This window comes from Cyanistes caeruleus, chromosome 2 (assembly GCF_971803275.1).
Source record: "Cyanistes caeruleus chromosome 2, bCyaCae1.hap1.1, whole genome shotgun sequence".
Taxonomy (NCBI): Eukaryota; Metazoa; Chordata; class Aves; order Passeriformes; family Paridae; genus Cyanistes; species Cyanistes caeruleus.
Window position 1 is genome coordinate 48681769 of NC_141702.1, and position 14225 is coordinate 48695993.

A 14225-nucleotide genomic window follows, 5' to 3' on the forward strand; every position below is an offset into this window, starting at 1 on the left:
TTCTGGACAACCTGTTTCAGTGATTGACCTGGGATGTTGTGAACAATATTATCTAATTTCCTTTCCTTTAAGTTGTGCCTGTTGCCTCTCATCTTTTCCCTATACCTCTTTGAGAAAAGCTGGCTCTGTGTCCTCTAAAGTTACTCATTAGGCAAAGACAGTAGATGGATCTTCCACTTGTCCTTCTCTCTGTTGCACATGATTTGATTCTTGCCTAGGGTGCAGTAAGTCCTCTGTTCAGATCTTAGAGTAGCCCACCAGTTTGGGAGAGAACTGTGAGTGATATTTAGCAGAAAAGCATAGTGTTAGATTTTTACTCCCATGGTCTCTCCTGTCATGTTACACTGTGACACTGTGACATCTTTCTAGACATTTTCTCCTGGGTAAGATAATGGGTCCCAATACCATGGGTAAACCTGGGAAGACTGAGGAAGTAAGTTCTGTACCTGTGTATAAAATGCATTTTCTCTAAATAGACACAGCCTTTGCAAACATCCAAACATATATCCAAGAGGTCAGTGACTCTCAGTAAAGGGCTCTGGAGCTACAAGAAACAAAGACAGAGGTTAGCTATTTCTTCCAGCTTTACCAGCTCAGAATGACAAACTCCCCATGCAAGACTTCCTCATTGAAATGTATTTCCCCATTTGAAATGTATAGGATTTTTCCAAAAATGTCAAAGCACAGGTGCAAAATCTCTGTATGTCAATCGAGTGCTAATTTGAAGGAGGGTAAATCGTCAAATCACTGCACTGTAGGGAAGGTGACCACATCCTGTTTGATTTGCAGCTCAGAATACCCTGGGACCTTCAGAATTTTGAAAAAATGGGACCCAGAAAATTTCCTCCCGCTCTCAGATGAGATTTGTTTGTTGCTGTATTAATCAGTGTAATACTTTTTCTCATAGAACATGCGTATATGCATTTCACTAAATTTGACACTGTGGATTCAATCTGATTATGTAAATAAATGAACTATACAATTGCTATAATGCTATAAAATTTCATTTTCACCTCCAGTCATACCATCCATATTCCTAATACACACACTAACTGGAGAAAAAATTACTCAAAATTGTTTATTCTTTATTCTTTTCTTTCTTTCTAAAGAATTTGAGGACACAGGCACAGGGACAGTATATCCTTATATGCTTGGATTATGCCTCTCACATTAAGGACACTATTATTCAGAGACAAAAAAAAAAAACAAACCCTCTATGATTCCTAGTAGACCACATATATGATCACCATTATTTATCATCACTCTCAAAAGAACAGTTTATGATTTTCACAGAGAGAAATCCAGCAGACATCTCATGACTGAAAGCACAATTTTGGTCAGTGATCTAATGACATTCAATCTTCTTCACAGCATCACTGATTGCAAGATCAGCACTGTTGACTGAAGTCCCAGGGTGTTAAGGAAAAGCTGTGTCAGACTTCGCAAGTACAAAAACAGCTGAACATCAGCATGGACTTTTAGAAAAGGAAAAAGTGAGAAACTGTGGGCAGTTACAGGTTAAAAATAAGAGTCTCATGGTCTTTACCTTTTTCTTTCTTGCACCTCGTAAATAGCTAAGTAGATCTCCTCCTTCCATCAGCTCCAGTATGAGATACTGAGGTTCATTTAACAGACACACACCAAGCAACTTCAGAATGTGGGGATGATCAAATTTGCTGAACAGAAGGAAACAACTGTAAGATTACATAGGAGAAATCCAGCTCATAGAGTGTTTATAGTTGCAAGCAGTCAATGAACAGTTTGGCCTTTACAATCCTGCTTCTGTAGGAACAATGATTTAGTAGCTCTCAGTGCCTGGATTTGCTCAGTCATGGGGAGAGTTCAGGAACATCCTTCCAAAATGCAGGCTTACACTGTCTTTGACAGGCACTCTAATGCACACACACATATTAAAAAGCACACTTCATTATATTTCCAGGAAGCAAAAAAGAGAAACCAAATGAAAATTTCTTCTAAAAATAAGATGATTCATCACCTGTACATTAAAGGTAACTACATTATTTTAATAGAGTATTTTTACTACTATATTCACAGTAGAACTGCTGATTCAGAGAAATACACAAAAGTAAAAGCACAAGGTGCAATATATTATTTTCACACTTCAGAGTGGGACAGTTTTTCATAGCCCATTTGAAATAGGAACAAAAATACATATGAGGAATACTTCTAAGTATACTAGAAATTGTTTGTGTGTGTCTAACACAGGGATTACTACAGAGCAATCAGTACTCTCAGTACTGCAAGTATTCTTCAAAGAGGAATATTTATTGTCTCTGTCAGTGCCTGTGTTTTTTTCAGTCACTTTACTTGTGTTAGAAAATGGTTTTCCCCTCTCACTGCTGCATGAAAGCACTTGCACAAGCAGTCAGAGAAACTTGATTCTATTGGGAGAGTTGGTGGTGTCCAAAATGCTGTCAAATTCAGCAGTGTAAACAAACAAATAAGAGAGGGACATTTTCCTTCTAATCTCTTTCAATTCACCTAATCTCAGGTGTGGGCAAAGACTCTTGCAAAAAGTGTGATTTAGAATTTGACAGTTCCCCCCGGCCCCTAGCGCATATCTCTCAATCAGACAAACTTTGACACTTTCAGGAACAAACAGAGGGGAAGGAACACCTGGCACTTTCCTTTGCACCCAATGCAGATCTTCCTCCACTGAATTGTCATTCCTAACTTCCCAAGGAATGGGACAGACACAAGAATTTCCTACATGTATTTGCACACAAATGACTCACCAATAACCAACAACAAATGAGTTTTTGAAATAGAGGCAACTCAGTTTTCCTTTTGCTGCATAGCAATAAAAAGGAAGATATAATTCTGGCTTAACTGAGCCAGCATGCATAACATTACAAGCCAAATTTTAATGAATTTCCAAAAAGGCAAGTAAAATAGAAGTTGCATATATTGCATCTTATATATCTACCTGTTTGTAAGCACTCAGATGCACTTGTTTTTCCTTTCTACCCTTGGTTTAATTTATGAAACAGATAAACAGATGAACATCAAGTAAAATCATTCAACCCTCTGTGATGGAATTAAATACTTATTTTTTTAATATAAAAAAATGAAATATTAAAAAAATAGAAAATATACATTATTGTTGTTGTTGCTGATGTTATAAATTACTATGGGGATTATATAATACTTAAACTTTTCTATTCCCTTCATTTCTGATTCACTGTATTGGTGTACATATGGGCCCATGTCAATGTTTGTATTTAAATGCAAAAAATTTTCAATTATATACTCTTCCAGGATTTCTGGGTTTGCATTATTGTCTGCAACAAGAATTGGGAGAGCCTCAGAAACTTTAACTATGGGTTCATATAATTTCCATAGTACACAGAAAAAAAGACCTTAACTTTGTTTATGACTTTTAGGTAGACTGAAGATGGATTATAAGGAGTTTACACACAACTCTTATTATTTATCATTAATTTGCACTACAATGATATGGTTGAATTTTGGTCATAACAAGTCTTTTACCTCATTCAGTTACATGTGTCATAAAAGGCAAAAAATGGAAGATATATTTTTAAGTGTGTAACCACAAAAAAAAAATTGAATGTTGTGAAAAACAATTTCCAGTTTAATAGCATATTTTCTGTGCAGAAATAAATCCTTCATTTTTAAAAAATTATTTCTACTTCTGCATGCATGAAATGAAAGTCAAAGAAGTGCAAAAGTGCATCTGAAAACTAAATTCCACTCTGAGTCTTATACTACCAGCTGAAAATTTCAGTTTAACTTCTTGTTTCTGGGGACACTCTAGAAAAAAAGATTTCTAACTGAAACACGAACAAACTTTGTTATGTGAAATTCTTGCAGTGGTAACTGCATGGTGATATGCATACAGTGCATAATTTAACACAACCTCAGTAGAAGGAGTATGTGGCAGCCCCTAGTGGCACATTTTTAAAAAATATTTTCCACTGTAAATTACAACTTTAAGGCATCAGTTTGTTCTGATTTCTTTCAGTAAAATAGGATTAGCTGAATTCTGACCAACTGCTTTTAGCAACTAACTTGGTTTAGGGGAGCAAAGACACTGAAATACACCAGTACAATCCCAAATAAATCTGTGATATGAGCATATAGAATATGCAGTCTATATCTTAAATTTTGCTTATCATATTCATAGCTTTATTTCCATTATACTTATCAATAGCGACTTACTTGTATGACAGAAACACAAGAACACCCCCAAAATGCCACAATAATCTGTTTAGAGGAAAGTGCTGCTTTTATTCCTCTGGAAAGCCACCACCCTCAGATGATACCAGCTTTGAAGGGTGCCCAGGGACAAAGCTGTCCCTACCTCATTAAGTGTGCCTCCTTCAAGAATTCGCTCTTCTCGTGGTCTGTTGCACCCTTCTTCAAAGTCTACTCCACAGAAAACAGAAGTGTAGTAACATTTGGTCATCATCACTGTTATCAAATGGTGCTAAGTAAAACCACCATAGATGTGGCCTTAAATATATTCCATAAATCATTACAAGGCTGAGTTTTAAGAGATTTCGAAGAAACTCTGCAAGGAAATACCCAGATCAGCCCAACACCCATTTCTCAGGTAAAACCTCTGAGACAGATCTCTCTGCCCATCCCATTCTGTTGCCAGAGAAATACACAGCTGTGATTACCTTGACTGCTACTTTGGATTCTCCACTTCCATCTGCCAGGATATCTACTGCAGTCCCTTCATATACCTCTCCAAATGCTCCACTTCCTAACAATTTGTGTAAGTTGAGTTTGTCCCGCGGGAAGGCTGGCAGTGATTCAATCTCTGCTTGAGAAGGAAGAGTGCTACAAAACAGCAATAGTAGTCACTTGCTCATACCTAAGGATGTCTGAAATTCTATTAAAATTCACATGAAGCCAGTACTACTATTTGCCTCATCAGGTATATTTAAGGGGAGCTCAGGTAAGGTCTGGCTATTTTGGAAGTTACTGGAAAACACCAGGTCTTCTTCCTTCCCTGTGCACTTGTGTTTGTTGCCAGAGCGACATGAAGGATGGGCTGGGGCTGTGTGCCAGCGGGGCAACACGGCAGGGCACCTTCACAGCAGACCTGCCCTGCAGAAAACATGCAGCTCTTAACTCTGCCTTCAGGTTTCAGGGATGAGTGCCCTGATGAAAACTGCTCCAGGGAAGACCTCTTAGATGTTTTTGTCCTGAAAATAACATTTGCTCTGAGGACATACCGTACAGCATAACAGGCATTGGCTAGTCCCACTGTCTCAGCCATCCCCCTGAGCTGAGCTAGTTCTTTATCTTCCTTGATGAACACTATCTGTCCAGGCAAGGCCCGTTTTCTGGATTTCAATCTTTGCTTCCATACTGGAATAGAAAAGGAGAGCATTAGGTGTTTCAGTCTGAGAGTACCCCAGTGTGTGAGCACACTGAAAGGCTACAGGTTTTACATTATTTTGTTCAACATCACCCCCCAGCAGCTCAGGTAAGCAAGTCATTTCCATCTGGCCATTTTTTCCCACAAAACACAGACAACTGCTCACTGAGATGGCAACTCAGGTATCCTTTCCTGTGTGTGACAAGACCCTGGGGAAAGGATGAGGATCGACAGGACAGGACCATCACATGTGGACATTTGCATCTCAGAGTAATCATTACATCCTTTCTTCAGGGACAAAGCTTAAGAGAAAGAAAATGGGACCCTCTGGTGAATAAACCTGAGAACTGTAAGATGCAAGTTTTTATAAGGATACACACAAGGATTAGAGGTCCTTAAGCACTCCTGTGCTCTCCCTGCAGGTAATTGACAGCAAGAAATGCCTGAGGATGGAGTGAATTTCTATCCTTGATACTAAAAATATAATTAGCCATCTCTAGGGCCTCAAAGAATGAGAATATACAAATTCCTGTCAGCTCCCGCCCTAGGGAGGGAAAATTTCCCTGAATCTGGAGACCAATCATTTCCCACCATGTGAACTGCCTTTCACTGAGGCCTGGCAAACCAAAGGTAAACAAAAAACTCCATCACATACCAAAGCCAAATAGCATGACCACAGCCAAACACAGCACAGCTCCAATCACAGAAGCAATGGCAATGATGGTGCCCATGGAAATCATATTATCTGTTAAAGAGAAAGGGAAATTTGCTTAATCACTGTGTATGCATGCAATGTCAACCCCAGGAAGTGGAGTGCACCTGAGAGAACCCTTCAGCTGCCTGCCAGGTAAAAGTCTTCCATTGCACAAAGCTCTCTTGTAGGCTGTATGTGGATGTGCATTTGGTCAGACTAATCCTTCTCTCCCAGACTTGGGCCATTCCTGTGACTTAATGTATATGCAGAAATAGGAAATGCTGAACTGTTTGGTTCAAGGTCAAACTCGAGGTGTGATTTCCAAAAGCACTCACAAAGTGTAAATCTAACATTCTGGCTGAAGGCAAGAAGTAATTCTGACGTCTTTACCCAGTGTGTGAACTTGCCTTTTTTCAAGAATCACGTCTTAAAGCAGAGTGGCAGACTCACAGAGACAAAGTGGTAAAAATCAGCAGAAGTACTTTTCAGGCTCCCTGTTCTGAGCAAAAGAGCCTGGATGAGCACTAGCAGTAGGGGTCACTATACAAACATCATCATTTATTACCCATCAGAGATATTACTTTACCTTTGCAGGAATATTGTTATTGAATATATTGTTCCTAAATTGGTATGACTATTTAAAATAACAAAAAAGAGATCAACAGAATACAGAAATACAAGACATACCTTCACTCAAGATTATATCCAAGCTAATGTCACTGTATTCACCAAGTCCCAGTGTATTTGCAGCTGCTGCTCTGAACTGGAAAGTTCCTTCTAAGTTCTCGGCCTTCCATGTGCAAACACTGCCACAGGAGCCATTGTAAACCACCTCCCATGTAGACTTCACATCGCTGCTGTTGCCAGACTGTTTCCTGAAACATGCACAGCACAGCACAGGAACGTCATTAATGCCACGAGGGCAGTTTACTGCTTCACCCCCCACCCCATTCTTTGCTTGAGTTTCATGGTTTTTACAGCATCTCTCTGCCTGCATAAAAGCACAGTCTGGTCATGGGATTTTGGCTACAGAGAAGAAAATTGTGCTGCGCTATTTCAGCAGTGCTAGGAACCAAACATCTTTATCTTGGCATTGGAAATGAAATACTGGAACACTTCAGACAGAAAAAGCTGTTCAGTATATGCCTGATTCACCTGTTTCAGTATATGCCTCACATCCAAGATTTTAAAGTGTTCTAATTTAGCTTTCTGGGGAAAAAAAAAAATAAAAATTTCTACTGTGCTAGAACTTCCAGACCCAGAGTAATTCAATGTCTCTTGTGCATCAGGTTTCAGAAGCTAAATAGGATACAAATCATTGGCAGTGAAGATACCATTCTTTAGCTAGCTACTTTCCCATAGTATCTGCTGACTGCTGGGTGTATTTCTTCCTTTCCCCATTGGACTGAGATTGATTGCTCACAATAAATTCAGAGCTGATTATTCACCAACCAAAAGAAGACCACGTACTTAAACTTGAAAGGCCATATCTGAAATATCATTTCATGTCACACAACACCGTAATACATCATGTGAAATGACTTCATGAGCAAGTCACTCATTCTCCCAACACACTTTAATGAAGGAAAAAGGCCAAACACTCCTAAACCAGAAAGTTAGGAGTTGGAAAAACTAAATGTTCATGCCCTTGGTGTGTATGTGCTGACACCAGGGCTGTAGGAAAAATAGAGGTTGCTTAAAAGGGCTAGGCAAACATTTTCTAGAATGCTATGCAGCTGACCTATTTTTCTCCCTGATGTGAAATTCAGTCAAAAACATCAATATGTGTACATTCAAACTGCAAGAGAAAAGCTGATTTTGTTAGAAGACCACCTCAGAGATGCATTATGATTCCAGAGATGAACAGGAAGCTGGAGTCTGGAGAACAAAGCAGTTAATGAACAGCTGTGGCACAGACAGACCGACGTTTCCTTTCCCATCTGCAACAAGTCAGGTACAGATTGTCTCCTGGCATATCAAAATTGTTTTCTCAGAGCATGCAAGTCAGTGCTCCTGCATGCTCACAAAACTGTAGGAAGCTTACAGCACCAGAAAAACATGTCTGTGTGAAAATTTATATAGGTAAAGCATTTACAGCTCCAGAGTGCTGTCAGTCCTTAGCTTTCATAAGCACAGAGAATGAAATAATGGCTGAGTTTGGAAAACTGCTTCCCTCCATCAGTAATGACTTCAAACAATCACTGGACTATTTCAGAAGATGGACTCTCCTAATTTTAAAATAATGTTTTAATTAATTAATTAATTAATTAATTAACTTTGCACTGACTGCTTTAAAGAAATCTCTCCAGAGTCATGGTCAAAAAATTAGAAGTTCAAAGTCACTGCCCACAGCAATATACTCTAACCTGCCCAATCAGCCCTTCCAATGCCAGTGCAGAAATAAGAGTGAGCTGGCACTCTAGTGTGATATCAATAGCCCAGGCAATCGGTATTTGATGACAGAGCACTTTAAAAACGATAAAGTCATCCCACATGGGTGGGAATACTTTATTTCTGGCAATATTACAACACCTTCTTTGAGTCCTCTGAGCATTAATATATTTATACACATATTTTAGCCAAAAATACATACTACATGTTAGTTGAGATTTATGATTTGAAATTATCTCTAAATCTTCTAATTCACTGACATAGATCCAAGTATATGATTGTATTTCAAGATTGCTTTGAAAATATTGTTAGTGTTCATTTTCCTGTGCTTTCCAGAATTTCTGGAAATTATGGGTCTTGGTTTATCTAAGAAAGAGATCCCAATGGGAAAGGCCTTCTGCATCTTATGTATTTCATTCTTCCCATTGGAGTCAGCCTGAAAAGCCCTGCACACACAGATTTGTTCTGGGCTGCTACCTATGGGAAGAGTGCCTCATGCATAGCTTACCTGCTTTCTAAGATGTAGTAGGTCAGTTTGCTTCCATTGTCATCAGCCTTTTCCCACTGTAGAGAGTTTTTGGAGTCTTCTGCTCTTTTAGGAATTCCTGGCTTACTGGGAACACCAGCTTAAGTCAAACAGGGGAAGAAACGGAACCCTTAAAATGTGTTTGTAGCATGACAAAGGGCTAAAGGCACAGAGAAAAATCTGATGCACACAAGGGTGTTTAGATATACAAAAGGAAGGAGGATATATATTAATAATCCTCATAGGGAATGAATCCTTGGCCTTCTATTTGTGATGGATAAATTCCAAGATTTTTACTCACATGCCGGCTTTTACCACTAACGAGTTCACTTGCATTATAGGCATTTCATTTCAGTTCCCCTCACTCTTTCCACTTAGAAATGAACCTCATTTCTTTCCCCCTATTATTTCTGAAGATATGGTATTTTGTTATTCATTTTTCAAACACACAGAACTATTGGGCCTTAGTAGAAAATTGTCTGCTAAATTTTTGAAAATACTACATTTAATATTCAGATCCTGCAAAGAGTCTTAAAATCTTGTTATCCTGCTTTAAGTGCTTACCTGTAGTTTTAAAGCTTGTTGAAGAGGAAGTGCTTTTCACTCCTGTAACATAAACTACTGTTACTCTTACAAAATAGTTGGTCCAAGGAAGAGTTCCTGTGAGGTTGCACGTGTAAACAAGATTTCCTGTGCATGTAGTGTTCACAGGAGAAAACCAGTCACTTTTTGTTGGCCACTAGAGAAATAAAATATCATTATGGTCAACTTTCTTGCTCTGCTGAAAGTGTGTCACAGTTCTATTCCTGGGTAGATTAACTACTTTGCCACCTCTTAATATCATCGTGGAAATATGACACAGGTGCTCTTTCGACCATGGGATTTTGTCCTCTCAGAGACCAAGGACACAAACCCTAATTTTCTTCTTTGTTTTCTGGAGACCTACAAGTCTTGGCAGTAACAAAGAACAGCAGATTAAGTGCCTGCTTTACACAGCCAAAAGGAGCCTTTCCCCTTATATTTCTGGATCATCGTGACGTGCCCATGAGTTCAGTTTGCCATGATGCAACTGAAAGGAGGTGGGTTAGTGGAACTGTGATGTGACATTTATTTTGGGGCAGGGAAATGTTTGGTGTAGGTCTATTGAATCTGACCCTCTATAGTAAAGAATCCGCATTATCCAGTTTGGACATTTTCTGTGTCCAGTGGTTCAGGTGTTGAAGTCTGAAATTTCCATGCATGCTGCTCTCACTGCAAGTGCTTACTTCTTACTCCCTGGATCTGGTCTTCTCTCTGGCATTTTCTCCTATCAATCTCTACCACAGGAAAATAAAATCCAGATACTAGATTGTAGCTAATATTTATTGCTTCTTTTCTTCATTTTCTTGTGCAGGGCAGACATAGGATTTGCAACTGCAAACTCAGTTGGGGCAGGGCAGCGAGGAAACAGGGATAGGACTGCTGAAACAGGAGACTCAGAAGAAATTCTGGTGAGGTCATCCAGGATGTCCTTTGGCACTATGGAATACTAAATGCTACAGCTGCACTCCTCCTTGTTCCTGGCAAATGCTGACTCCATCCTGCCCCTGCTGAGCAGCTAAGACTGACATCACCATGCCCAAATTATCCACTGAGACTCTTCATATACTTCCTGCCACCCACCCTGTCCTGCTTACCAGGACAAAGTAGGTTAAATTGTCTCTCTGAAAAAAACCCACCCCAAAACTTAAAGGTATTTTTACCTTACACAGCTCAAACCAGAAGCTGGTTTCATCGATGTGCAGAGGAGCTCTCCATTCTAGCTGGAAACTGGTATTTCTGGGGATTATGTTGATAGGTGCAGCTGGAGTCTCAAAAGTTTTTGCAATGACAGGGACACTTTCAGAAAACCAGTTCTCATCAGGATGAAAAGCAAGAACCTAGTAAAGCAATGGATGAACTGTACAATACCAGAGCAGTTGGAAAGCCAGCTTTACTTTAGCAACACCAAGTGTTTTGAAGACTAATGTTTCAAAGACATTCAGGCAATACAGGTATAGGTGTAGAAAGATTCTGCACTTCACAGCTGCAAGGTCATATACCTTCAGGCTGAAATTCATGTCCAGTTCCTCAGAGAATCATCTTAGTTTCTCATCTCAGATTTCTACCAAGTCCATTCACTTTCTAGATCTTTCTTAAATACCACTCACTCTTACAGAGACATGCATGATGTCACATCACATATTAGGCAGTGTTTTAGAACCACAGAAACACAAAGTCAAGAAGTGCCTTAGCACATTGCTTTTCACTAAGCCACAGGCAAATATGACCTCCTAGGGATGCATACTTGCATACACACATGCAGGTATTTAGGTATATGTGTGTGTATATATATATTCCCCATTATATTATCCAAATCATTAACAAAAGCCCAAAATCAAATTAGGACCTACAGATCCCCTCCTGCCACCATCTGAATGTTCTCCCAGCTGTGTTAAATCACTCTAATTGTGATACCCAGTGCACATTCTACAGACATGTTTACTTGGTTACTTTTTAAAATGTCACTCTGATCATAGACCTTCTGTCCAGATGCATAATTGACTATGTTTTTTAAGCCTTCATCTGTAAAGGGGAAACATTACATTTTTTGCTTTTGAATCCACATTGCATACATACTTTTGTCTACTTAACAGAAGAGCAGTCTAAAGATTTGCAGGTCGAACAAACCAGTAAAACTACTTGCAATTATACCTTGAATGAATTATTTGTTCCAGGCTGGAGCCCACTGACAGACCAGGCAAGCATCCCATTTGAAAATTCACTTTTTGGCAAAGGTGTTGCTGGGACAGGAGGCAATAAATTGACAGAGATTTGATAGCGGATGGATTCAAGAGGTCCATTTGGCTTCAGAGGTTCACTCCAAGATATGTTGATGGTGGTGTCAGACAAAACTAATGTTTTAATAGTGTCAACTGCCTCTGGTACTGAAACAGAAAGAAAAATTAATCTCCCTTTCAGAGAAGTCAAGAAATGTCACCAAGGAAAGAAAAGAAGGGTATAAGTGTATTAATATGATTCATTCACAGGACTGAAACTCTACACACGTAAAACTCATATTCTGGTATAGTCAGTCAGCTGCAGACAAGTTCAAAATATTTTGATGGACTCTTAGTATCTTCTTGGCTGTCCTAATACACAAGAAGACAAAAAACCCAAAAGAACTGAACAACAACAGGAAAACAGCTGCTGTCCTGTACCTCTACATTTGTAGTCATATCACTGAATCCCTACTCCCTCTTAGTTTCTTAATCAGGGTCTCAGAGGAGAGTTTAATATGGTGCTTACTTGAATATGCACACAAAAAAATATTCTTGTGCACTATTCCAACTGAAAAGTCTTTTCTTGAACAGAAACTTATGAGGGAAGAAAATCCAAAAACCCGAAACTAAGCATTATTTCCCATCATTTACAATTTTCCTTAGAAATACAGAATCTGGCTGAGCTGTGTAAGGAAGAAACTGGGTTGCTGGTCAGATGTCCATACCAGCTGGTTACTCACTAATTGTTTTGGGAAAATCAACCCTTCCTTTGAAGCTTTAAGATCACAGACTTTGTAATGGTATATGACATGTCCCTACTCTGCACAAAAAAAACTTTCTTTCCTATTGAGGAGTCCAGATAGGTAAAAATTTAACAAGTCATTACACTATTTATGTTCCCAACATATCAAAATTATGAGTCCATATGTTTTAATTCATATCCTAGTATCAAGACTACAAATTATTTAATGAAATATACAGAAACTACACTAAGAAAGAAGACAAATTTCTCATTTGTCTAGCTAAAACATATGTGGAGTAAGAGTGACACTCTGTGGCAAGAGCAATGCATTAATTGGCTTCCTCTTTTTTACATTCCCTCTGTCTTGCTATTTGATGGAAAGCATAAATTATTCCAAGCTTCTTTCACTTCATTAGAGAATTGAGAAAAAGGCAGAGGGAATTCACACAGCTTCAGAGGTGTTAAATAGTGCACACACTTCAAGAGGCTCTAGCAGCGTCTGATTACAATTTAAACTGGCAGTTACATTCATGAAATTGAGAGCATAAGTGTCAGGACACATATACCTTCTATTTACAGCTGGCTGGAAGTTTTTCAACAAATTGTGTAAAGCTCTGAATGCTGATACAAATACCTATTCAAAATACTCAGGGTTTGTAGGCTGGGGTGGGGTGAGGGTTTTTTGTTGGTTTGGTTTGCTTTTTGTTCAAGACTTGATTTTCATCCAGATTTTTCATTTTGTCCCAACTAGAGAAGCCTGTTCTGAGTTTCATGTTTCATTTTAACATGAGACTAAAAAATTCCATTTGAGTGGAGCAATCCAGTCTCCCACTTCATATGCTACCTTTGTGTTTCTTCACAGAAAGGGTGTACATTGCTGCAGGATGGCACAGTTTACCACACAAAAAAGTAATTGTGCTAATTCTTGCCACATCCCAATAGTATTTAATGTTATTCAATCAACATGTCACACAAATTTGTATTACAGATGTGGAATCCCATGCAAAGAATTGAAGTCTACTGATAGAAGGCTAGAATTGTTGGGTATTTTGCAGGGGTTTTGTTTGGGTTTTTTTCTCCATAGACTCCATAGGAAGGTAGAATCAAGGTTGGAAGAGAACTTTCAGATCATTAAGTCCAGCTGTCAACCAGCACTACCCCTGTAACCCCTAAACCACATCACCCAACACCAGGTACCTCTTAAACACCTCTAGGGATGGTGACTCCACCGCCTCCCTGGGAAACTTATTCCTGACCACCCAAACTGTGTAAACATTTTTTCTGATATCGAAGCTGAATCTCCCATCTCAGATAAGATAAAGGCCACTGCCTCCAGCCCTCTCATTGCAGACTTGTTAGAAGAGACTGGCTGACAATATTCAGAGATCCACATAGGATGGGAGCCTATTTGCTTGATGAGGCAGATGCTAAGGGATCTGACTGTTAAGAGAAAAAAATCCAGCACAGTTGAACTAGAGAACTTTCAAAGTCTGGATTCCATGAGAAGGGTGGCAATATGCCTGCACCTCTTGTTTCACTTTCAATTAAAAGATGAAAAGAAGTTCAGCTTAAACAGAGGTTTTTTAAGGGTAAAATGTGACTGCTCCCAGGACAAAAAACAGGGAATGGTCTGTGCATAAGAGAAGCTACTGGTGGCTCACAGGTCTCCTCTGGACAATGGTGGCAAAAAAAGAGGCTGG

The 14225-nt window shown here is 39.1% G+C and overlaps 1 protein-coding gene across 1 annotated transcript in view; it reads right to left on the reverse strand.

The window, feature by feature from the left end:
- The window catches only part of ROS1 (ROS proto-oncogene 1, receptor tyrosine kinase), a 75908-nt gene that overhangs the window by 17104 nt on the left and 44579 nt on the right, over positions 1-14225 (reverse strand). Inside the window, exons 31-41 of the mRNA XM_023923989.2 lie at positions 11716-11948; positions 10725-10901; positions 9547-9721; positions 8965-9082; positions 6753-6940; positions 6027-6116; positions 5226-5361; positions 4665-4827; positions 4343-4407; positions 1547-1676; positions 447-544 (exon numbers count right to left, since the gene is read on the reverse strand). Coding sequence (XP_023779757.2) covers positions 447-544; positions 1547-1676; positions 4343-4407; positions 4665-4827; positions 5226-5361; positions 6027-6116; positions 6753-6940; positions 8965-9082; positions 9547-9721; positions 10725-10901; positions 11716-11948 — 1573 coding nt within the window. The remainder of the gene's footprint in view (positions 1-446; positions 545-1546; positions 1677-4342; positions 4408-4664; positions 4828-5225; positions 5362-6026; positions 6117-6752; positions 6941-8964; positions 9083-9546; positions 9722-10724; positions 10902-11715; positions 11949-14225) is intronic.